At 44.0% G+C, this 24,959-nt stretch overlaps 1 protein-coding gene across 1 annotated transcript; it reads right to left on the reverse strand.

The window, feature by feature from the left end:
- Nucleotides 1–1,807: 1,807 nt before the first annotated feature.
- prdx6 (peroxiredoxin 6) lies at nt 1,808–16,606 on the reverse strand. Its single transcript, XM_078218066.1, has 5 exons — nt 16,436–16,606; nt 12,541–12,697; nt 3,789–3,935; nt 2,584–2,730; nt 1,808–2,108 (listed from the first exon to the last, which is right to left on the reverse strand). Exons 1-5 carry the CDS (start codon nt 16,522–16,524, stop codon nt 1,980–1,982), a joined length of 669 nt encoding a protein of 222 aa, XP_078074192.1. The 5' UTR covers nt 16,525–16,606; the 3' UTR covers nt 1,808–1,979.
- Between the last annotated feature and the right edge of the window lie 8,353 nt (nt 16,607–24,959).

Below are 24,959 nucleotides of genomic sequence, written 5' to 3' on the forward strand. Positions count from 1 at the left end.
TGCTGCTTCACAGCTCCAGGGTCCTGGGTTCGATTCCCAGCTCGGGTCACTGTCTGTGTGGAGTTTGCACATTCTCCTCGTGTCTGCGTGGGTTTCCTCCCACAGTCCAAAGATGTGCGGGTTAGGTTGATTGGCCAGGTTAAAAATTGCCCCTTAGAATCCTAAAATGCGTAGGTTAGAGGGATTAGCGGGTAAATATGTGGGGGTAGGGCTGGGTGGGATTGTGGTCGGTGCAGACTCGATGGGCCAAATGGCCTCCTTCTGCACTGTAGGGTTTCTATGATTTGTGCAAACTGCTTGGGGTAGGACTTACCAACATGTCCAGAGCTGGAAAGGTGCAGCACAGTTTGGGTGCAGTGCTTCTGTTTAACCCCCACAGAGGACTAGGAAAATTCATTCTTGCATTAATGATTAATCTTCCTAACAGAACATGGCTTCTGATCCAGCTCAAATGATAGGGACAAGGGCTTAGAGTGTTGCCCTTGTTCTATATATGTTGTATCATTCCTTCTGTTGCATTCGACATTTGAGCCTCTACTTCCATTGGAGCACAACATTCATTATAAATTCTGGTGAAAGGCTGTTAATCTAAAGTTCTGTTTTATTTTCTGTCCAGACTATCTGAGTTGCTGAATGTTTCCATCATTTTATGTTTTTATTCAAGATTTCCAGCAGCTATGGCATTTTCCTTTTGCTTCCTTGTAGATTATGTCTCTCCAAGTTGACTGCTTTCAGGGATAACTTTTTAACTTTTCCGCAAGTTCTGAATGTGTGAAAACGAACACCACTTGGAATTTCCAACAGTTTCCCTTCCCAGTCCAAATCAAATAAACTTTACTATAGGACTTCCCCATAAAGCAAACATCAACCTATGCATAAATAACCAGAGAGATTGGACAGCTAACAAATGGTCCTTCAATTATGTGGACAGATCTCACAACTAAGCTGATATAAAAGCTATCAGGGGAGAAAACAGGTCCTGTAGTAGCTGCTTTTTAGGCACAACGTGGTCTCCTAAATGATGGAAAATGGGGCCCAAGATATGAACGTAAACCTCCACGGCAAGTGCGTTGGATGCCATCTTAGTGACAGGATTTGCACAGGCGTGTCCAATGATCACTGGCAGCACGCAGATCACAATTGTCAAAATATCTCAAAGTGCTCCCAAAAATTACATTTTGGAATAACGACTGCACAGATAGTCGAGGCTGCGCAAGAGTCAAACCCAATGGTGGGCAATCTACGGCACAAAGGCCACTTGCAGCCCATCTTTGTTGAGCGTGGCCCAGGAGACATTTTTTGACCATTGCCCATGCGCAGGATTGCCACGTTCCACTGATTTGTGTCCACGTAGTTTCTTCCTTACTGGTATGACTGAAGTGAAACGCATGCAAAGCAAGAGCAAATGAAGTGAGGTGTCTGCTAATTGCGCACAGCATTGATTGTGAGAGCCGAGCGCTCCCTCTGTGTCCAAAGTGTAAATATTTATTTTGTTTTTACCATTTGAAGTTGACGATAGTTCTATTAATATACAAATTATTAAGCATTTTCTGTAACTCCATATGGAATATTTGGTATGTAATAAATGTATTTAATCTTATTCATGGGGTCATGATTAATGAACAAGCCTGATTTCAATCTTGTGGCCCACTGAGATGAAGGAGGGCCACTCACATGGCCTGTTCACTAGCCTAAGTTGCCCATAATCAGTTTCATCATGTCTCCTTACAGGTGATTTCCAATGTAATCATGTTCACTACAGTCTTTGCTTAAGCAGAGCCGATTAACAAATACACTTCACAAATGCCACGTTCCAACAAATGCAATTATTTTATTGTAGAAAGGTTACAGTGAGGAAACTCATTAAAAAGGCAATTGGCTTTCGAAGTGATCCTGTTTATCCATGTTCAGTAACCCTTGGAATTAAGGACAGGCACAGAGGGGACGTAGTGTCGATGTGGAGAATCTGCTGACATGCTTCAGGGTTGAGGGGTGAAGCGTAGGTACTTCTTGGAAGACGGGAGCTCCTGAATGCGAATTCCCTTTGGGAAGAGCTTGTTTGCTTCCTCTTGAGGAATATTGGGAAGGACCATGCAATCCCCACCAGCCTAAGGAGAACAAGGAAAAAAAACTTGTGAAGAAAGTAAAATTAACTACCAATGCAGTTTTTAAAAAAAAAATCACAATAACCACCGATAGTATTAGACCAAATCCTTCCCGTTTTAGCGAATGGTTTGTATGGGTGCCTAAATGCTATAATTTTCCACCGAACTTTGGGGAGAAAATAACTCTTGATTGGAACTTTTATCATCAGTCAAAAAACATATGCAACCACTTTTGCACCTCTTCCCATTTTTTCCATCATTGAAACCAATGGAAAAGAAAAGTTGGGGTAGATGTACAGCGAGGCACTGATTCACCATCACCAGTTTTTCTGCCTAGCAATAAGGGTTAAATTTCTGCCCCATCTCCACCCGTACCAAGGCTCTTGAGTACTTCCTCCATTAATCAATGCTCTTTCTAGTTGTTGCCTACATTATGTCCAGTAGTGTGTAGAAATAGCTGCACTGGGCAGACCCTCACCTTCCAGTCCACTGGCGTGGCCACCTTCTTGCAAGCTGTCAACTGCAAGGAATCAATAACTCTTAGGATTTCATTGAAGTTCCTCCCAGTGGTGGCTGGGTAAAGGATGGACAACTTCAGTGTCTTGTCAGGGCCAATAACAAACACCTGAACAAAGAGGAAAGAACAGATTTAAAAGATGGGGAATAATGGCAAGCACTTAACCCAGTCATTGATCCCTTGAAAAAAAACCTTTTTTAAAATTTTGATTTAGGGGCCCCAGCAGTTAAAATCCATTCATGAAAGTGCAGTGAGCAATTGGAGAGAAATTAATCTGTCGTTCATCAAGGAAAGATGCAATAGAAGCAAGCGGCTGTAACAAGAGACCAGCTATCCTCTCGAGTTTGATTTGTTATCACAACAAAGAGGAGCAGCCGACAATTTAAGTTCGAGGATGGGAGAGCTAACTTCTCGTACTTGAGGTAGCAACAGCACCAGCCTACCTTGTGGCATAACAATGTACACCTGTCACTGATGGCACCAGAATATGATGGAAGTGAACTCGACACCTCTGACAGAACCCTGGGCCTAATTTCATTCCAGGCCACTAGTGACGACAAACCTCCCACCCTGCCCTGCTTCCAGGCACAGCTCTCAAAAACTTGGGCTCAGAGAAGTAAAAAGGGAATGTTCAAACACTGAGCGTGTCTGCTTTCATGCTATTCTCCCAAATCCCACATAGGACAACAAGAATCCCATGTGGAAGTTTTTCTTTTATTCATTCGTGGGACATAAGCGTTGTTGGCTGGCCAGCATTTATTGCCCATCCCTCATTACCCTTTGAGGGCAGTTGAGAGTCAACCACATTGCCGTAGATCTGGAGTCACATGTAGGCCAGACCAGGTAAGGATGGCAGATTTCCTTCCTTGAGGGACATTAGTGAACCAGATGGGTTTTTCCGACAATCAGTGATGGTTTCTTAATTCCAGATATTTTATACTGAATTCAAATTCCACCATCTGCCATGGTGGGATTCGAACCCAGGTCCCCAGAACATTAGCTGAGTTTCTGGATTAATAGTCCAGCGATAATACCACTAGGCCATCGCCTCCCCAATTGTCAGCTGGCTAACTTGGCTAGTCAAGTACTAAAGCCCTCAGTGGGCGTTTGCCACTCAAGTGACAGGTTAAGTCATGTCGCATTCGCCTTTGTACGGGTGAACTTACGGCACGGGCAGTCAGCGGTAGGCCCTCCTTGTTCGTTTCCGCAGGATCGAGCATCCCCAGTTGCACGGCCAATTCTCTCTTTTCGTCAGCAATGATGGGGAATGGCAAATTTTGAAAACTCGATTCTCCAAGGTATGCATTGATGTCCTGCAGGTGGCAAACAAAAGTCAACAAGTGCATCTACAGATACTTTACTATCATAACTGCTCCCTCATTGAATTCTGTAGGAAGTCAACTGCCAAGCTTAGCCCTCAACAGACTAACAACGTTGGGTGACCAACTATTCCTGGTCTACAGAATGTGCCGTCTCAGCTAAAGACCTCATATTACACACTCACTTACAAGTCTTACGTTCACCCCAACAGGAGGTATACCAACAATTTAATTCTGTCTCATTCTCAGAGCCTTCCTTTAGTGAGAATGGAAGTGCTTCACACTCATTACTTTTAAAATATGATGGCTTATGTGACCACATGCAATAGCTCTTTTGCACCCAGCATCTCAAACATTTACAAAAAATAAAGTGCGAGTTGTTAACCTGAGGTTATTGTTTTGGCAAAGGGGGAAAATATTAACATGTAGAATTCCCTCCTCTTCTTTGGAAATCCTGTTGTGGGACAGGCCTCAGGGGTAACATTCAATCCTAAAGACAGCTCCAACTGTGCAGTCCTCCTTCAATACTGCACTCAATATGTACAGAAATCTCAGGATGGATTTAAGACCCTCAGGTTGTTGCACAGACATCCTTCAGTCCTCAAAATAAAATAGTTTTTTTTCCTGCTCTTGTTTCACAAACTGTTTTACTCGCATAGCAAGCAGTAGTCGTTCGATGCAACCTCTGCTGCATTCCTGCTTTGTGGACCAAAGATTGCTTTCCTGCACTTTGAGTAGCCAGATGTTCATTTTTAATCTACATTTGCTTAAGAACAATGTCAATAAACTGGTGAACTGCAGATGGGGATAACAGAGACAGGACAGGGACGGAGCAGAATGCAGAGCATTGTTCTTTAACACAAGGCGTGGCAGAGTGTGACTTGCATTTAGCATTAGGGTTTCAGCAGACTCCTATCACTCACATTCTGTGCTTTGTTTTATATGCCCAATGCTTTAAATGGGAACTAGAAGGGAATGGCATACATGATGTTTTACAGTGTTTAGTGTGAAGTGATGCATTTTGGAAGGAAAAATAAAGGAGCGGCAATGCAAGTTCAATGGTACAATTTTAAAGAGGATGCAGGGACAGAGATACCTGGGGCCCAGATATACAAATCTTTGAAAGGAATGTAACACCTTCATAAGGCTGTTTAAAAAGCACACAAGATCCCTGGGCTCATTCTTAGAGTCACAGAGTAGCCAAACAGGGAAGTTACGTTCAGCCTTTGACGAAGGCCTAGCTCCTCCATTGTGCCCCAATTCTGGGCACCACATTTTAGGAAGGATGTCACGGCCTTGGCGAGGGCACAGAGGAGATTTACCAGAATGGCATCTAAGATGAGAGATTGGAGAAGCTGGAGATGTTCTGCTTAAAAGAAAAGATTATGGTTAATAGAAGTATTCAAAATTAAGAGGGATTAGGAGGAATAGATAGGGAGAAACTGTTTCCACTGACAGCTAGGAGGGTTGGTTAGCAGAGGATTTAAAATAATTGCCAAAAAAGGTAGGGGGGGAAATAAGGGTTTTTTTCATCATTATGATTTAAAACACACCACCTGAACAGATGGTGGAAACAGATTCAACAGTAACTTTCAAAAGGGAATTGGGGGAATACCTGAAAATGTGGAATGTGCAGGGCTGCGATGAAAATGCTGGGGAATGTGCCTAATTAGATAACGCTATCAAAGAACCAGCACAACTATGATGGATGCTTCTAAGATTATGCGAAATAGGAGCAGGAGTCAGCCATTGACTCATCAAGTCTCTTTGCTGTAAATGAATAATCAACCAAAGAGCCACTTCTCTATCCCAATGGAAAGCAAAGATTCAATGAGAATAGCTGACCTAGATTTTTTTTAAACTGGGTCACAGTACTCTCGATTTTAATAAGGCAGTCTTGAAGTTTAACTAGTTAATTCCCTGTGTTCATTCATGTTAGAGGGAGCACAGGATTTGCATTCCCTGTCACTACATATAAACTTAACATGATACATTTACAAGGAAGAAGCAAGGAGAAGCTAGCCCAGAAAAGGATGCAAGTGCAATGAATAGTATATTCCAAGATTGATGGAAGACAGTCAAATATAAGCACCACCATCTTCTGGGCATAAAGAAAATGGCAGATCACAGATGGGTCCCTGATGTGAAGTTAAAATGACACCTTTAAGGATTTGCTTTGTGCTCTTGATAAATAGTCGTGTCAGCAAATTAATCTCACTGTTCTTGACAGAATCCTCACAGAAATCAAGTCCCAGGGCATTCAGAGGATTGAAAGGCCAGTTCCAAAATGAGAGAGGGATAATAGGGCAGGCCGAAAGAAAGAGTGAATAAGATATTGTAATAAGAAAAAAGATCCAGCAACACCCAAAACAAGGATCTGCGATGATAAGAATCATAACTTAAAAAGTTAGACGGATATTCCCAAGGTCAGGGAAGAAGCAGTGGGAGAGAAAAATGTCTTCCGCTTACTATGGTGCATTAATACTTCTGAGATATTTTACTTTAAATGACAATCATAGCAGACACTGCAACTCTCTTTACCGTGAATGAATAATCAACCAAAAAGCCACGGTGGCACAGTGGTTAGCACTGCTGCCTCACAGCGCCAGGACCCGGGTTCGATTCTGGCCTCAGGGCACTGTCTGTGTGGAGTTTCCTTTGGGTGCTCCGGTTTTCTCCCACACTCCAAAGATGTGCAGGTTCATTTGGCCATGATAAATTGACCCTAGTGTCAGGGGGATTAGCAGTGTAAATAAGTGGGGTTACGAGAATGGGACCTGGGTGGGATTGTGGTCGGTGCAGACTCGATGGGCCGAATGGCTGCCTTCTGCACTGTACGGATTCTATGATGATGCACTGCAACAAGGAAGAAAGAATTGGATAAGTACTTGAAAAATAATGCAGAAAAGATGGTAGCGAAATGGGTTTAAGTTTAGACAGCGCCAATCAGAGGGCTAGCACAGCAATACTGGCACAACTGGTGCCTTTGTGCTAACTGTTTTTGGTTCCATAAATTTATGATTTTGCTTGGTCAGTTGCAGCAAAGTAAGGTGGTGGGAGTTTTATAAAAAGGTACACTGCCAGAAGTGTGCTTGGGCACAACAGTTATATGGTGCGAGTCCAGCATCAAAACCTCTGTAGAATCTGACCAGTTGCAGTTGCCCGGACACCAGCATTTTGCAGAGTAGAGAAATACAGAGGAACCATTCAGTGAATGTTTTTCTTTAAAAAAAGAGTCAAATTCCCATCAGCTCTGTCACACCACGTGCAGTTTTATGAGGATCTTACTGATTATCTTATTCAGTCCAGGGTGGGGGCATGTTGCTGAAAGGTTTTTCTTGGGAAAAAAAATAGCAAAACAACCAGAAACAATGACTGTGCTGGCAGCATTACAGAATGCCAGATGGGAAGTGAAGCAATAATGAATATAATAGCTGGTTATTCTATCAGCACAAGAATAAGAGGGTTTTAAGTTGCCGGGGACACTGGAAACTCTTTACAGTTTATCTGCTGATTTATGACTTTAGCAAGTTTTATCGATGTTAGATACTTCAGTCTGCATAAAGGGCAGGGATTGCACTAGCAGAGCTCAAAGGTGCACATGTGAATAATAATCCAGTGTTAAATTACACAACAGACAATGTAGCAACCATAATTTAACTCTGATACCCAAATGGGTGGAGATAGACTGTCCTTTATGCTTACAAACTAACTCCTGGACATCCCTTGGTATTAAAACCACAAATCCATAATTAAAACATAACTTTCTGTTGTGTTGGACTCTTTTCTGCTCTGTCCGTTGAAACCAAATAGTGGGAATATCAGAGAGTTGGACAACAATGACAACTTGCATTTATATAGCACCTCTAATGAAGTAAAATATTCAAAGGTTTTCACCATTAGGAAATTAGGACATGTGACCAAAATCATAGTCAAAGGAATAGGTTTTGAAGAAGGCAGTGAGAGATATAGGGAGGTGATTCCGGAGTTTGGGGTCTCAGCATTTGAAGGGACAGCCATCGATGAGTTTAAGGTTTTAGAGTCATAGAGGTTTACAGCATGGAAACAGGCCCTTTGGCCCAACTTGTCCATGCCGCCCTTTTTTTTCAAAACCCCTAAACTAATCCCAATTGCCCGCATTTGGCCCATATCCCTCTATACCCATCGTACCCATGTAACTATCTAAATGCTTCATAGAGCTTATCTTATTAAGTTTATTTATTAGTGTCACATGTTGGCTTACATTCACACTGCAATGAAGTTACTGCAAAGGGAATCAGGAATTCACCACAGGCCAGCATTGGAGAATGCAGAGTTCTTGAAGGATTATTGGACTGGACATGATTACAGAGGTAGGAAGAGGTGTTGCTAAACTGGGAGCCAATGTAAGTCAGCAAACACAGGGCGAGAAAATGGGTGAATGGAACTTGGCAGGGGTTAGGATGTGGGAAACATTTCTGCATTTTTATATGTAGTTTGAGTTTGATAAGTTGACAGGTCGTTGATTTAAAGATTGTCTGATCTTCATCTGCTGCTGGCCACTCAAAATTACAACCTTTCTCCCAGGCATCTCAGTCAGATTTACAACTCTTTGCTGGATTGCGTACACACAAACCGGTTCAGTAGCTTCTGCAAGAACCTCATTCCACCGTGGGCAGCCTATGCTGTGTGTAAATGGAAACACAGTAAGAAGTTTAACAACACCAGGTTAAAGTCCAACAGGTTTATTTGGTAGCAAAAGCCACACAAGCTTTCGGAGCTGCAAGCCCCTTCTTCAGGTGAGTGGGAATTCTGTTCACAAACAGAGCATATAAAGACACAAACTCAATTTACATGAATAATGGTTGGAATGCGAATACTTACAACTAATCAAGTCTTTAAGAAACAAAACAACATGAGTGGAGAGAGCATCAAGACAGGCTAAAAAGATGTGTATTGTCTCCAGACAAGACAGCCAGTGAAACTCTGTGGGGGTTACAAATAGTGGGACATGAACCCAATATCCCGGTTGAGGCCGTCCTCGTGTGCGGAACTTGGCTATCAGTTTCTGCTCAGTGACTCTGCGCCGTCGTGTGTCGCGAAGGCCGCCTTGGAGAACGCTTACCCGAATATCAGAGGCCGAATGCTCGTGACCGCTGAAGTGCTCCCCAACAGGAAGCCATCCCCTACGGACAAGCCCTCCGTATACACAGGATCTGCTCGGATGAGGAGGATCGCAACAGACACCTCCAGACGCTGAAAGGTGCCCTCATAAGAACAGGATATGGCGCTCGACTCATTGATCAACAGTTCCAACGCGCCACAGCGAAAAACCGCACCGACTTCCTCAGAAGACAAACACGGGACACAGTGGACAGAGTACCCTTCGTTGTCCAGTACTTCCCCGGAGCGGAGAAGCTACGGCATCTCCTCCGGAGCCTTCAACATGTCATTGGTGAAGACGAACATCTCGCCAAGGCCATCCCCACACCCCCACTTCTTGCCTTCAAACAACCGCACAACCTCAAACAGACCATTGTCCGCAGCAAACTACCCAGCCTTCAGGAGAACAGTGACCATGACACCACACAACCCTGCCACAGCAACCTCTGCAAGACGTGCCGGATCATCGACACAGATGCCATCATCTCACGTGAGAACACCATCCACCAGGTACACGGTACATACTCTTGCAACTCGGCCAACGTTGTCTACCTGATACGCTGCAAGAAAGGATGTCCCGAGGCATGGTACATTGGGGAAACTATGCAGACGCTGCGACAACGGATGAATGAACACCGCTCGACAATCACCAGGCAAGACTGTTCTCTTCCTGTTGGGGAGCACTTCAGCGGTCACGGGCATTCGGCCTCTGATATTCGGGTAAGCGTTCTCCAAGGCGGCCTTCGCGACACACGACGGTGCAGAGTCGCTGAGCAGAAACTGATAGCCAAGTTCCGCACACATGAGGACGGCCTCAACCGGGATATTGGGTTCATGTCCCACTATTTGTAACCCCCACAGAGTTTCACTGGCTGTCTTGTCTGGAGACAATACACATCTTTTTAGCCTGTCTTGATGCTCTCTCCACTCATGTTGTTTTGTTTCTTAAAGACTTGATTAGTTGTAAGTATTCGCATTCCAACCATTATTCATGTAAATTGAGTTTGTGTCTTTATATGCTCTGTTTGTGAACAGAATTCCCACTCACCTGAAGAAAGGGCTTGCAGCTCCGAAAGCTTGTGTGGCTTTTGCTACCAAATAAACCTGTTGGACTTTAACCTGGTGTTGTTAAACTTCTTACTGTGTTTACCCCAGTCCAACGCCGGCATCTCCACATCATGTAAATGGAAAAGCAGAGCAAAGACTTGTACCACCGGAAAAGAAAAGAAGAAAACACAAAGCTAATTGTTGCAGGATCTGATGCTAGGAGGGCTGCCTGCTGCCCTTGATCTGATTCTGCAAGTGGTTCTACAATGTGGAATCCTTCTTCCTCTCCTCATCCCTTCATTCCCATGTGGATAAGATTCCAGACACTAGATCATGAAGGAATTCTACAGCTGCCACTGCTCAAAAGCTGTGCATTTGGGGCTGCATTTAAGGTTGGAGAGCGGGAGGTGGGGGGGTAGGCAGTCCCAGCCTATTTCTCACTTGTACTCACACCCTCTTCTCCCACCCCCCCCAACTTTAAAAAAGGTCACCCCTCAGCAATAACACCCTTCTGGTAGCCTTAATGAACAGAGAGTGGGATTTCTGCCCTTCAGTGGGAGCAAGTCCCCACTCTTAAACGTTGCTGGTCAGTCAGAGTGGTTGGCAGCTCTCGCAGGCACTGCAATGGCAGAACTCAGTAGTGGGCGCTGTTGGGACTGCAAATATTCCCCGGCATGAAGAGCAATGGATCCCAGACTAAAGTTAAGTCCCAGGCTTTTAGGGCAGGAAATGATCGGGTATCCTAGGGATGGGAGGAGTGAGGGTGGGGTGCACAAAGTGAGGGTGCCCACAATACTCACAGGACACCTCTCAAAGGATTGCCCACTCCTTCCCATCTTTTCACCTCAGATGGTGAAAAAGCCGACTCCCCAATTTTTCTCGCCTACCAACCGCACTATGGCATGGGCAGTGTGACATTCTGGTCAATTAACAAGCTCAATTGCACATTAATAATTTCTTTAAATGGCGCGGGGTTGCAGATTTCTGCCCCTACAGCTTATTCACTGCATTATAGGGACCAAGTCAGGGCTAGGCGGGAAGATGGTGGTGGAGCCACCTGTCATATTTACCTGCTCTCCCCCTCCCACCCCCACCACTGCTTAAAGCACGAGGGGCTTGTGAGTGGGGGCGGGGGGGGCATAAATTCCAGCCCTTTGTTGCACGTATGGCCAACATTAATGTGAGTGAAGATCAGCATAGGCATAACAAAAAAAAAAGGGATTTGACCATAAAACGCAGGAGCAGAAGTAGGCCATTCGGCCCATTGAGTCTGCTCTGTCATTCAATGAGATCATGACTGATCTGGTGTGATAATCCTCAACTCCACTTTCCCACCTTATCCCCATAACCCTCCATTCCCTTACTGATTAAAAACCTATCTCAGCCTTGAACATACTTAACCACCCAGCCTCTATAGCTCTCGTTGGTAAAGAGTTCCACAGATTCACTGACCCCTGAGGAGAACAAATTCCTCCTTATCTCTATCTCAAGTGAGCAAACTCTTACTCTGCAATAATACCCTCCAACACCTCTACTTTCTCAGAAGGCTAAGGAAATTTGACATGTCCGCTACGATTCTCACCAACTTTTACAGATGCACCACAGAAAGCATTCTTTCTGGTTGTATTGCAGCTTGGTATGGCTCCTGCTCTGCCTAAGACTGCAAGAAACTACAAAGGGTCATGAATGAAGCCCAGTCCATCACGCAAACCAGCTTTCCATCCATTGACTCTGTCTACACTTCCCACTGCCTTGGAAAAGCAGCCAGCATAATTAAGGAGCCACGCACCCTGGACATTCTCTTCCACCTTTTTCCAATCGGGAAAAGATACAAAAGTCTGAGGTCACGTACCAACCGATTCAAGAACAGCTTCTTCCCTGCTGCCATCAGACTTTTGAATGGACTTACCTTGCATTAAGTTATCTTTCTCTACACCCTAGCTCTGACTATAACGGCACGGTAGCACAGTGGTTAGCACTGCTGCTTCACAGCTCCAGAGTCCCGGGTTCGATTCCCGGCTCGGGTCACTGTCTGAGTGGAGTTTGTACATTCTCCTCGTGTCTGCGTGGGTTTCCTCCGGGTGCTCCGGTTTCCTCCCACAGTCCAAAGATGTGCGGGTTAGGTTGATTGGCCAGGTTAAAAATTGCCCCTTAGAGTCCTGGGATGTGTAGATTAGCGGGTAAAGTATGTGGGGGTAGGGCCTGGGTGGGATTGTGGTCGGTGCAGACTCGATGGGCCGAATGGCCTCCTTCTGCACTGTAGGGTTTCTATGGTTTCTATGATAACACTACATTCTGCACTCTCTCCTTTCCTTCTCTATGAACGGTATGTTTTGTCTGTATAACATGCAAGAATCAATACGTTTTACTGTACACTAATACATGTGACAATAATAAATCAAATCAGTACCTTGGTCCATCCATGGTGATCTTGAACACTGTCAACTGAGAGAGCAATAATTTTCACATTGCGTTTTTGAAATTCCAGGGCCAGCTTTGACATGCAGCCCAGCTCTGTAGTGCAGACAGGGGTGTAGTCTGCTGGGTGGGAGCACAGGAGGCCCCATCTGTACAACAAACAAAAAAACCATCAGTACACCACTTCCCATTTTTACAAAGCATGAAACCTTCAGAAAAAAGCTAAGCATAGGTGTAGAGACAAGCTTATACTCAACTGCTCCATCGAACGAAAGATCAAACTGGTCCCCAGTTTGTATCTAGATTTTACCCACAATAAGAGTGCCAATAGTGACTGTCTAACATTCCAGTCAGGATGCTGCTTTTTCAAAAGAAGTGACAAAAGACTACTTCTATCAGCGGTTATGCAGAAAAATATTTAATCACGGTACTTCCAAGCTGTGTTCCCTATCCAAAAACACACAACTTCCCTTTTATATCATGCACAGAATTTTCAATGCAGAAACAGGGCATTTGGTCTCTCTGGTCTGTGGGGCATTTATATTCCACATGAGCCTCCTCCCACCCTACTTCATCTGTGCACGATGTCTCCCCTCTCAGAAAGCATTTATTCCTTACTGGAGTATGGTTGCAGAGGTGTTAGGGAACGTTGTTTGACAGAGTATACGGAGAGCATTCCATGGGCCAAAACCCCCATCTGACATCCATATACATCCACTTCCAGCAGAAATTGGCTTGGGAGGGGGCAGAACGGCAAATCAGGAATAGAACGTTGGCCAGCTTCTGGATTCCAGGACTCTTCCTAACCACTTCCTAGGCAAACCTGCCAAACAATCTTTCTTACACTTTCAGTATGTATCAATCTAAACTCCAACCTGGAGTCATGTCCAAAGCACAGTAGATAAAAGGAAGACAAAATTCACAATTCTCTTTAAAATGCAGCTGAAAACTCTTTAGTTCCTGGTAGGTGTGTGATACAGTGATAATGGTGTTGTTGATAATGTGTTCTACAACAGTACAAGGCCGGAGGTGAGGAAAACCCCCAGGGGTGAGAAGCTATGGGAGCCATAAGTCCATAGTCTACTGTTCCTCCCAAGCCTTGTATACGTGTCGTACTTTCAATTGCTCATTCAATGTATTCCAAGATATCTTTGTTAAACTCTAAGAAATCAATCTAATTTACATTTCAATTAATCTACAGTAAATGCATACACTGTCTTTCGAGGAAGTCTGGTCCACAGATTGATGACTAGAATATCGGGCAGAACCTTCCATTCTGAACTCTGTGATGTTAGTGCACCTTTAAGAGATTTTTTAAAAAAAATCATGATCTCTGAAGCACTCACAGTCAGTGTTTCTCAGCTCGCAGCCTTAGCTGTGATGTATATATATATTTGTAAAAGTGAACATTCCAACTTCCCGCTGGTGGGGAACTTAATTTGGTGGAGGAATTTAATTCCGGCCTTTTAATACATGATATGCTAATGCATGCAAACTCAGCTGGCTTTTAATGTCCTGAGAACAGAATTCCTACATGCCAAATTAAGTTCTCCTTGCCTGTCATGATTAAAGCTGCTGGTGGGACGATACAATCCCACCCTTTGTTTCTGCCAATTAGTTTTGAATGTTCTTCTGTTAAAGCCCAGGCTGTGACCTCTCGTCCTACTGAAGGTGAAACAACTTCTCATGCAGATGTTGTATGGTTGTGCAATGTGCGACACATATTGCAACCATAAATGCATTAACTCATTATTTGCAGTCACCTGAAAGAAAGCACTCAAAGTATCAATACCTGCAAAGATCTCAAGTATCCCAATATAATTTTTGCTAAGCTAATCACCATGCTCAGAATGAATGCTGAAAAATCACTTTCAGATGATAGCAGGAAGAGCAAAGTGTATCATTTTGATTATTTTAAAACCAACACAACATATAAAAGCAGTTCAGGTTTAGATTTTGGGAGACTGGCAGCCATAAGCTGTTGCTTCCCATTTACACTGTTCAATATCTACAGCAGCTAACTCATAGACCCTGTGTTTTAGGGAGCAACCACGTGCCTAGGGTAGAGGAAATATAGAAACTAGGAGAAATAGGCCATTCAGCGCTTCAAGCTCGCGTCACCGTTTAATGTGATCTTGACTGATCCTCTATCTCAACGCCATACTCCTGCTTCCCCGTCATACCTCGATGCCTTTCATGTTTAGAAATCTATTTCCTTAAGTACATTCAGTGACTTGATCTCCACAGCTTTCTGTGGCAGAGAATTCCACAGGCTCACCACCCTCTAAGTGAAGACATTTCTCCTAATCTCCAGCCCTAAATGACCTACCCCATATTCTGAGATGGTGACACATCATCCCTGTGTCCAGTCTGTTCAACCCTGTCAGAATGTTATTATGTTTCAATGAAATTCCCTCTCATTCTTCTAAACTCCACTCAACACAAAGATTTGGGCTTGGTGCTGTAAAACACTGGGAGCTGGTTTCTCCCAAAAATGTCTATTAGGATAAGGCTAATGTTTGCTGGATACGTCAATGCATTGGCACGTCACATCATGCATTTTCAGAATGCAAGATTTTAAGTTTATTTATTAGTGTCACAAGTAGGCTTACATTAACACTGCAATGAAGTTATAGTGAAAATCTGCTCGTCGCCACACTCCAGCACCTGTTTGGGTACACTGAGGGAGAATTTAGCATGGCCAATGCACCTAACCAGCATGTCTTTCGGACTGTGGGAGGAAACCGATGCACCCATAGGAAGCCCACACAGACACAGGGAGAACGGACAGACTCCACACAGACGGTGACCCAACCCAGGAATTGAAGCCGGGTCCCTGGTGCTGCGAGGCAGCAGTGTTAGCCACTATGTCACCGCCTGTGCAAGGGTTTGAGGTAGGAGGAAAAGAACATTTGGTGAGTTTTAATAAGCTGTTTGAAGTTATGTACAACCTTAGCAATTGCAGCCAAGCTGGCAGATGCATTTTTAAAAAATTAAAATGTACTAACATGATCAGTCTTTTGAAGAGAAAGGGACAAAAGTACAATACTGCAGGTACTGGGAATACTAAACAGGTGTGCCAACATTCTGGAGATAAGAGTGATTTAACGTTTCAGGTGGATGACCTTTCATGAGAGATAATCATCATCTTGATCTTTGTTCCCTTAGGGAGTGGTGTGGACAGTTGGGAATACTATCCGACTTCTGAGATATTGCTTAATGATCTCCGGGACTTGATTGCATACCGAATCGCGAGAGCACGGGTACACGGGGGGGGGGGGGGGGGGTAGTGGGTTATATCTATCTGTCCATGAACAAGCTGGGCAGCGTGAATCCTATCGCTCCCCTCCCCCCTCAACCACAAATGCCCTTTTGGATAAGGTCATTGGAACTGCGCACTGTGTATATACCATACCTCGCCAACTTTTCACAGCAGCACAGCTTCCGTTCCAACAACATGACATTGCATTTCAGAAACATTACCTTCACCACTAAATAATATCACACAAATAAAAGCGCATAGTCTGGCCACATAAACTGCCCACAGTGGAGCTTTGACAAACAGTCATCAAAACGTCTGCTTTTTTCCCTCTTACAGATGCTGCCAGACCTGCTGAGATTTTCCAGCATTTTCTCCTTTGGTCAAAATGTCTCTGTGTTTGCTTATAGGATCCTAGGTCGTGCAAGCAACATTTTAAAACTCCTTGAAAGATTAGCTATGCAGCCGCTCTTACACTTAAAGAAAATGCAGTTTAAAACAGTGAAGAATTTTCACTTTTGATACATGAAACATTGCAACAGTGGCGGGTTCTGCGCAGGCGCCACATGTTACAACGTTCTGCACGCCTGAGACTTACAAGCTGTATTTAATTTTTCATTGAACTTACGAGTCTCCCAGCCAGTCGTGGAATTTTATCTTTCCCACAGTTGTGTCTGCTTCAAAATTTGGGAAGGTGTCGCCCAGATTGATTCCCATTGCTGTTAATTCGGATTTTCTTTTAACCCGACTAAAACGAACAGACAAGACGGGGAGAAAAGGGGGTGGGGAATGAGGAAATGTGTTGCACCAATAGGGTTACGAGAGAGAACACGCGAGTTTTAATTTGACGAGCTTCCTTGCCAGTAAAATCCTATCAATTATTGATCTAAACAAAATAGTGAAAAAAGGTTTTGTGCGATATGTTACTAGGTTTATTTGCAGCTAGGTAGACAAAGAGCATTAATGAAATTATCCAGAGCTTTGTAACATTATTAACATCATGTTTACTGGTCAGCGAGCACTGTACTTGAAATGATTATCCACACACCTTGCTCTTACTCGTTAGTCAGGCAAACTTTACCAATTATCCAATTGCCTTATGAAAGTTATTATCGAATCTGTTTCCACCAGCCTTTCAGATGGTGTATGCCAAGATCATAATATCAAGGTCTAAAGGAAATTTCTCCGAATCTCCCTTCAGCTTCTTTTGCCACTTATTTCAAATCTGTGTCCTATGAGTATTAAACCTCCTGCCAGTACAAATATTTTCTCCTTAAGTCAATCAAAACCCTTTAAAATTTTGAACACCTCTATTAAATCTCCCCTTCATCTTTGGTTTAAGGTGGGAACAGTCTGCCTTCCTTCCTGCTGAAAAGTCACAGGCCCAAAGTCGTGGCTCTATTTTCTCTCCACAGATGCTGCCTGATCTGCTGAGTATTTCCAACATTCTCTATTTTAGTTATGCCTTCGTTTATGTTTGCCGGTTCTTTCCACTTCACTGACTGAATCATTTGAATACTGATTTAGTTCCACTGGGGTTTTGTGATACTTCTAGGGTGTTTTTGGAATGTGTGGCGAAAGAGAGGGGTCACTCTGCAAATTCTGTCCAATTGTGTTCATTGTTCCGAAAGCAGGACTTTAGATAAAAGATATTTTAAAACATTTAACTTAATGGAAAATAGAATGAAATAGAATGTCCTGTGTAGGAGGATAGAGTGATCATGTTAAAATCAGAGGGAGATAGGCCCATGTGATCTGGATGTCAAGAGGAAAGATGCCCAGGCCAATACCTATTGAATTTTTAAAATTATTCATTTGTGGGATATAGGCATTGCTGGCTGGCCAGCATTTATTGCCCATCTCTATTTGCCCTTAAGAAGATAGTGGTAAGCTGCCTTCTTGAAATGCTTCAGTCCATGTGCTGTGGTTTGACCCACAGTACTGTTAGGGAGGTCATTCTAGGACCTTGACCTAGTGACTGCGAAGGAACGGTGAAATATTTCCAAGTCAAGATGGTGAGTGGCTTGGAGGGGAACTTGCAGTTGGTGGTGTTTCCCATGTATCTGCTGCCAATGTCTTTCTGGATGGAAGTGGTCGTAGGTTTGGAAGTTGCTGTCTAAGAATCTGGTGAATTGCTGCAGTGCATCTTGTAGATAATACACACTGCTGCTACTGAGTGTTGGTGGTGGAGGGATGTTTGTGAACGTGGTGCCAATCAAGTGGGCTGCTTTGTCCTGGATGGTGTCAAGCTTCTTGAGCATCGTTGGAGCTGCATCCATCCAGGCAAGTGGGGAGTATTCTATCACATTCCTGACTTCTGCCTTGTAGATGGTGGACAGGCTTTGGGGAGTCAGCAGGTGAGTTACTCACTGCAGTTCCTAGCCTCTGACCTGCTCTAGTAGCCATTTGTTTATGTGGCGAGTCCAGTTGAGTTTCTTGTCAATGGTAACACCAAGGATGTTGAAAATCAAATGATAGTTTCCGCAGCTTGACACAAAAGAGGTGGGAAGTTCACATCTCTTTTTAAAAATTATTGGTCACTATGAAGATGGTAACATAATTAAAATGGCAAATCAGGGCCTTGCTCATGAAGGCTGGTGATTTGAGGTGAAACAAGCTTTAACTCTGAGAGTTAAGAAGAGGAGAGCAAGGGCAGGTTGCGATAATATGATTCAGATAGGCAACCTAGGTTAGTGAGTGAACCGCATGAATGACCCTCTTGCATCTCAGTGGGCCGCAGATTGAAATCGGGCTTGTTCACTAACCATGAGTTCATGAATAAGGTTGAATACACATCAAATATTTCATGATGAGTTGTAGAAAATGCTTAATCATTGGTACATTCATAAAACTATAATCAATTTCAAATCGTAAAAACAAAAGAAATATTTACACTTTGGATGCAGCGGGAATGCACAGCTCTCAGTCAGTGTTATGAGGAATCAGCACGCGACTCACTTCACTTGCGCTTGCTTTACATGGATATCACTTTAGTCAAACTAATAGGAAAAAAAGCTGTGCGGATGGAAACCAGTGGAATGTGGAACTCTGTTCATGGGCACCAGTCAACAAAATGTCTTGTGGATCACACTCAGAACGAAGATTGTGGGCCCTGGGCTGCAGGTTGCCCACCATTGATATGGCTTATTAACAGCAGATCATTGCTGCTACTTAGAATATAAGAACATAAGAAATAGGAGCAGGAGTAGGCCATCTAGCCCCTCGAGCCTGCCCCGCCATTCAATAAGATCATGGCTGATCTGATAGTGGTTTAGTTCCACTTACCCGCCCGCTCCCCATAACCCTTAATTCCCTTATTGATCAGAAATCTATCTACCTGTGACTTAAACATATTTAACGAGGTAGCCTCCACTGCTTCATTGGGCAGAGAATTCCAAAGATTCACTACCCTCTGGGAGAAGAAGTTCCTCCTCAACTCTGTTCTAAATTGACTCCCCTGTATTTTGAGGCTGTGTCCTCTAGTTCTTGTTTCCTTTCTAAGTGGAAAGAATCTCTCTGCCTCTACCCTGTCTAGCCCCTTCGTTATCTTATATGTCTCTATAAGATCTCCCCTCAGCTTTCTAAACTCCAACGGGTACAGGCCCAATCTACTCAATCTCTCCTCATAAGCTAACCCCCTCATCTCCGATATCAACATGGTGAACCTTCTCTGTACTCCCTCCAAGGCCAATATATCCTTTTGCAAATAAGGGGACCAAAATTGCACACAGTACTCTAGTTGCGGCCTCACCAGTACCTTGTACAATTGCAGCAAGACCTCCCTGCTTTTATATTCTATCCCCCTCGCGATAAAGGCCAACATTCCATTTGCCTTCTTGATTACCTGCTGCACCTGCAAACTGAGTTTTTGCGATTCATGCACAAGGACCCCCAGGTCCCTCTGCACAGTAGCATGTTGTAATTTTTCACCATTTAAATAGTAGTCCATTTTACTATTATTCCTTCCAAAGTGGATAACCTCACACTTGTCAACGTTATACTCCATCTGCCAGATCCTCGCCCACGCACTTAGCCTATCCAAATCTCTCTGCAGAGTTTCCGCATCCTCCGCGCAATTCGCTTTCCCACTCAGAAAAGTAATCATAATTAAATAGAACTGTCAAGTCCCCAATTGTCAAGTCGCTGTTTACAAATTTGTCCTGTCCATTGTTGGTGGTCAGTGCTCTTTCATAGAAAAGAATGTGACTACAAAGCTCAGGCAATCTGAACCACTAAGCATAAAATTTGTTAAACGGGATATAAAAATCACAGTGAAATAAAAGCCTAACAATGCGGATGCTGAAGATCTGAAATAAAGACAGATTGTGCTGGAAAAACTCATCACTTGTGGAGAGAGAAACGAGTTAATGTTTCGGGTCGAATATGACTCTTGAAGGGTTGACTCTGTCCTCTCTGTTCTCTCTCCACAGATGCATGCTGAGTTTTTCCAGCACTTTCGGTTTCTATATTTACATATTGTGCAAAAATAACAAGTCTTGATTTTGTCCCCGGAGAATTAACCTGGGCCTCTGGATTACTAGTCCCATGACATTATCTCTAAACCACTGTCTCCCTAAGATGAGGGAGTACAGAGAATAATGTACTTTTAATCCTGTGCATTCAACACAAAAGAAATTGTACGCATCAGGAAAAATAACTTTTATTGCATGTAATTCGGGAAATGTGTCAAACTTCGCAAAACTCAGATTTAATGCTCAAGATACACTCTTACTAGCCTTTTTATCCCACAAAATATAAAAAGCCCGAACCCTAACCTTTTTCTATCACTATTTAAGGGTGACACGGTGGCACAGTGTGGTTAGCACTGCTACCTCACAGTGCCAAGGACCCGGGTTCGATTCTGGCCTTGACTGTGTGGAGTTTGAACACTTTCCTGGTGCTTTGGTGTCCTCCCATGATCCAAAGATGTGCAGGTTAGGTTGATTGGCCATGCTAAATTGCCACTTCGTGTTAGTGGGACTAACAGGGTAGATACGTGAGGCTACAGGGATAGGGCCTGGGTGGGATTGTTGTCGGTGCTGGCTGAATGGCCTCCTTCTGTACTGTAGGTATTCTATTCTATACTTCTTTGAATCCATGTGGACTTGGTGCTTTATATTATATCTCAAGTACAATTTATTTTTTATTATTTTCTTATTTTCTTTGATGCCTCATTGCCTTTCCCACCCACAATCCTTTACTAAATCCCATTGCTTAAATTGTCACTTCAGAAAACTCAACCCCCAATACCACCATGTGTAGACCTTTCTTTGCCTCTTTCCCTGCACTACCATTTTCTTCTTGTGTAGTTTACAGACATTTACAGAAATGGCTACCTTCTTGTACAAGCTACATTGCAAATTGCTTTTTAACTGTTGGATTTTATTTGGATTCAGAGCTGTTCCCTTCTCACTGACATGTTTTCACTTCCAGCACAGAGACTTTTATCTCTGTTATCCATCTCTATCTCTTCCTCAGCCCCAGCATTTCTGAAACACTCATCCATACTTCTGTTACTGGCTGACTCCACTGTTCCAGTGTTCCCCTGGCTAACCTCTCATCTTCCACTCTCCATAAACTTGAACACATCCAAAGCTTTGCTACCCATGTTCTAACCTGCACCTCATCCTGTTATCTCATCATCCCTGTGTTACTGACACTAACATTGGCTCCCGGGACGCAACTGCCTCGATTTAAAAATGATCTTCCTTATATTTAAATCCCTCCCTGGTCTCACCCCCCCCCCCCCCCCCCCCTTATCCCTGTACCCTCCACCAGCTCTACAACCCTCCAATTATTCTGCATGTTTCCAATAACAGCCTTGCTTTCTTCACCCACCAATGGAGTCTGCATCTTCAGCTCTCTAATCTCTGGAATTCTCTCCTTACTCCTCTCCATGTCTTCATGTCACTCTCTCCCTTTCAGATGCTCCTTAAATTCCACCTCTTTTGACCAAACTCTTAAACAACTGTTAAAAGATTGCCTTCAAAACAAAACAGAAAATGCTGAAAAATCTCAGCAGGTCTGACATCATCTGTGGAGACGAAGTGCCATCCTGACTCGAAAAGTTGGCTCTATTCTCTCTTCAAAGCACTGGAATTCAAAGTTCCACTTCAAATACTCTTGGGGCTGTCAATCAAACTGCATAAGTGAAGGAACTCCACTGTGGTAATGGAAAGTTGTGAAATCAGTCGTACAGCACTAACCCAATAATGGTAACCCTGAGGCTTATGGCAACAGAGTGAAATAGCAAACAATGATTTTTAAAACACTCCAGGCATTTTTTCAAAGATTTTGGGCACAGGAGATTTAAATACCTTGACAGCATGACAGTTGCCTTTGACAGTCCACTTTGACATTTCCAATGTGTTTGACAGTTAATGAATTTGTGCATTTTTTACACAAATTCATGCCAGCTTTTAACAATCCAAAGGGGGACCTGACCTCCTCTGGCAGCAAATCCAAAATGACACGCCACCTTTCCAAAGGCTTTTAGACATCTCAGACCTGCTCCTACCAGGTTTAACCTATTCATATCATGTTTCACACATCTGGATCACCAACATCACTCGAGTGGAGTCAGCTGCTGATTTATATGTTGCCTCACAGACTGATCTTCTCGCTACTCCAAGGCGCACAGACCAACTGCTGATCTTTTACATGAGTTTTTCTTTCCCTCCCCAGCTTCCTTCACAGCCTCCCAGCCACAGGTCCAACTCCATACTCTTCCCAAGCCTGCAGCCTCCGCGCTATGATCATTCACCATTCAGCCTCTGTCCTCCAAAACTCATGCTGACAGCAAATCTGGGAGAAAGGTCGGGCACAATCATGGAGCTGCAGTGGAAGATCAGGCATGATGGGGCGGCACGGTAGCACAGTGGTTAGCACTGCTGCTTCACAGCTCCAGGGACCTGGGTTCGATTCCCGGCTTGGGTCACTGTCTGTGTGGAGTTTGCACATTCTCCTCGTGTCTGCGTGGGTTTCAAAGAACAAAGAACAGTACAGCACAGGAAACAGGCCTTTCGGCCCTCCAAGCCTGTGCCGCTCATTGGTCCAACTAGACCATTCGTTTGTATCCCTCCATTCCCAGACTGCTCATGTGACTATCCAGGTAAGTCTTAAACGATGCCAGCGTGTCTGCCTCCATCACCCAACTTGGCAGCGCATTCCAGGCCCCCACCACTCTCTGTGTAAAAAACGTCCCTCTGATATCTGAGTTATACCTCGCCCCTCTCACCTTGAGCCCGTGACCCCTCGTGATCGTCACCTCCGACCTGGGAAAAAGCTTCCCACTGTTCACCTTATCTATACCCTTCATAATTTTGTACTCCTCTATTAGGTCTCCCCTCATTCTCCATCTTTCCAGGGAGAACAAGCCCAGTTTACCCAATCTCTCCTCATAGCTAAGACCCTCCATACCAGGTAACATCCTGGTAAACCTTCTCTGCACTCTCTCTAAAGCCTCCACGTCCTTCTGATAGTGCGGCGATCAGAACTGGATGCAGTACTCCAAATGTGGCCTAACCAGCATTCTATACAGCCGTAACATCAGACTCCAGTTTTTATACTCTATACCCCGTCCTATCAAGGCAAGCATACCATATGCCTTCTTCACCACCTTCTCCACCTGTGCTGCCACCTTCAAGGATTTGTGGACTTGCACACCTAGGTCCCTCTGTGTTTCTATACTCTTGATGGCTCTGCCATTTATTGTATAACTCCCCTCTACATTAGTTCTTCCAAAATGCATCACTTCGCATTTATCCGAATTAAATTCCATCTGCCATTTCTCCGCCCAATTTTCCAGCCTATCTATATCCTGCTGTATTGTCTGACAATGTTCATCGCTATCCGCAAGTCCAGCCATCTTCGTGTCATCCGCAAACTTGCTGATAACACCAGTTACACCTTCTTCCAAATCATTTATATATATCACAAATAGCAGAGGTCCCAGTACAGAGCCCTGCGGAACACCACTGGTCACAGACCTCCAGCCGGAAAAAGACCCTTCGACTGTTACTCTCTGTCTCCTGTGGCCAAGCCAGTTTTCTACCCATCTAGCCACCTCTCCTTGTATCCCATGAGCCTTAACCTTCTTAACCAACCTGCCATGAGGGACTTTGTCAAATGCCTTACTGAAATCCATATGGACGATATCTACGGCCCTTTCTTCGTCAACCGTTTTTGTCACTTCCTCAAAAAACTCCACCAAATTTGTAAGGCACGACCTCCCTCTTACAAAACCATGCAGTCTGTCACTAATGAGATTGTTCCGTTCTAAATGCGCATACATCCTGTCTCTAAGAACCCTCTCCAACAACTTCCCTACCACGGACGTCAAGCTCACTGGCCTATAATTACCTGGGTTATCCCTGCTACCCTTCGTAAATAACAGTGCCACATTCGCTATCCTCCAATCCTCAGGGACCTCACCTGTGTCCAATGAAGAGACAAAGATTTCCATCAGAGGCCCAGCAATTACATCTCTTGTCTCCCTGAGCAGTCTAGGATAGGTGCCATCAGGCCCTGGGGATTTGTCAGTTTTAATGTTACCTAAAAAAACCTAACACTTCCTCCCTTGTAATGGAGATTCTCTCTAATGGGTCAACACCTCCCTCTGAGACACTCCCAGTCAACAAGTCCCTCTCCTTTGTGAATACCGATGCAAAGTATTCATTTAGGATCTCCCCTATTCCTTTGGGTTCTAAGCATAATTCCCCTCCTTTGTCCCTGAGAGGTCCGACTTTTTCCCTGACAACTCTTTTGTTCCTAACATATGAATAAAATGCCTTAGGATTCTCCTTAATCCTATCTGCCAAGAACATTTCGTGACCTCTTTTTGCCCTTCTAACTCCCCATTTGAGTTCTTTCCTACTCTCTCTGTATTCCTCCAGAGCTCCATCTGTTTTCAGTTGCCTGGACTTAACGTACGCCTCTCTTTTCTTTTTGATCAGATCCTCAATTTCCCTGGTTATCCACGGCTCTCGAATCCTACCTTTCCTATCCTTCCTTTTTACAGGCACATGCCTGTCCTGCAGCCTTATCAACTGTTCCTTAAAAGACTCCCACATGCCAGACGTGGACTTACCCCCGAACAGCCTCTCCCAATCAACGGCCACCAATTCCTGCCTAATCCGGTTATAGTTAGCCTT

The sequence above is a fragment of the Mustelus asterias genome, chromosome 8, assembly GCF_964213995.1.
Source record: "Mustelus asterias chromosome 8, sMusAst1.hap1.1, whole genome shotgun sequence".
Taxonomy (NCBI): domain Eukaryota; kingdom Metazoa; phylum Chordata; class Chondrichthyes; order Carcharhiniformes; family Triakidae; genus Mustelus; species Mustelus asterias.

Coding starts and splice junctions, on each gene's coding strand:
- prdx6 (XM_078218066.1), bottom strand. CDS start 16,524: ATGGGAATCAATCTGGGCGACACCTTCCCAAATTTTGAAGCAGACACA. Junction 2,731..3,788: donor TACCGCTGACTGCCCGTGCC/GTAAGTTCACCC, acceptor CTCTTTGTTCAG/GTGTTTGTTATTGGCCCTGA. Junction 2,109..2,583: donor CCACGCCAGTGGACTGGAAG/GTGAGGGTCTGC, acceptor TGTTCTCCTTAG/GCTGGTGGGGATTGCATGGT.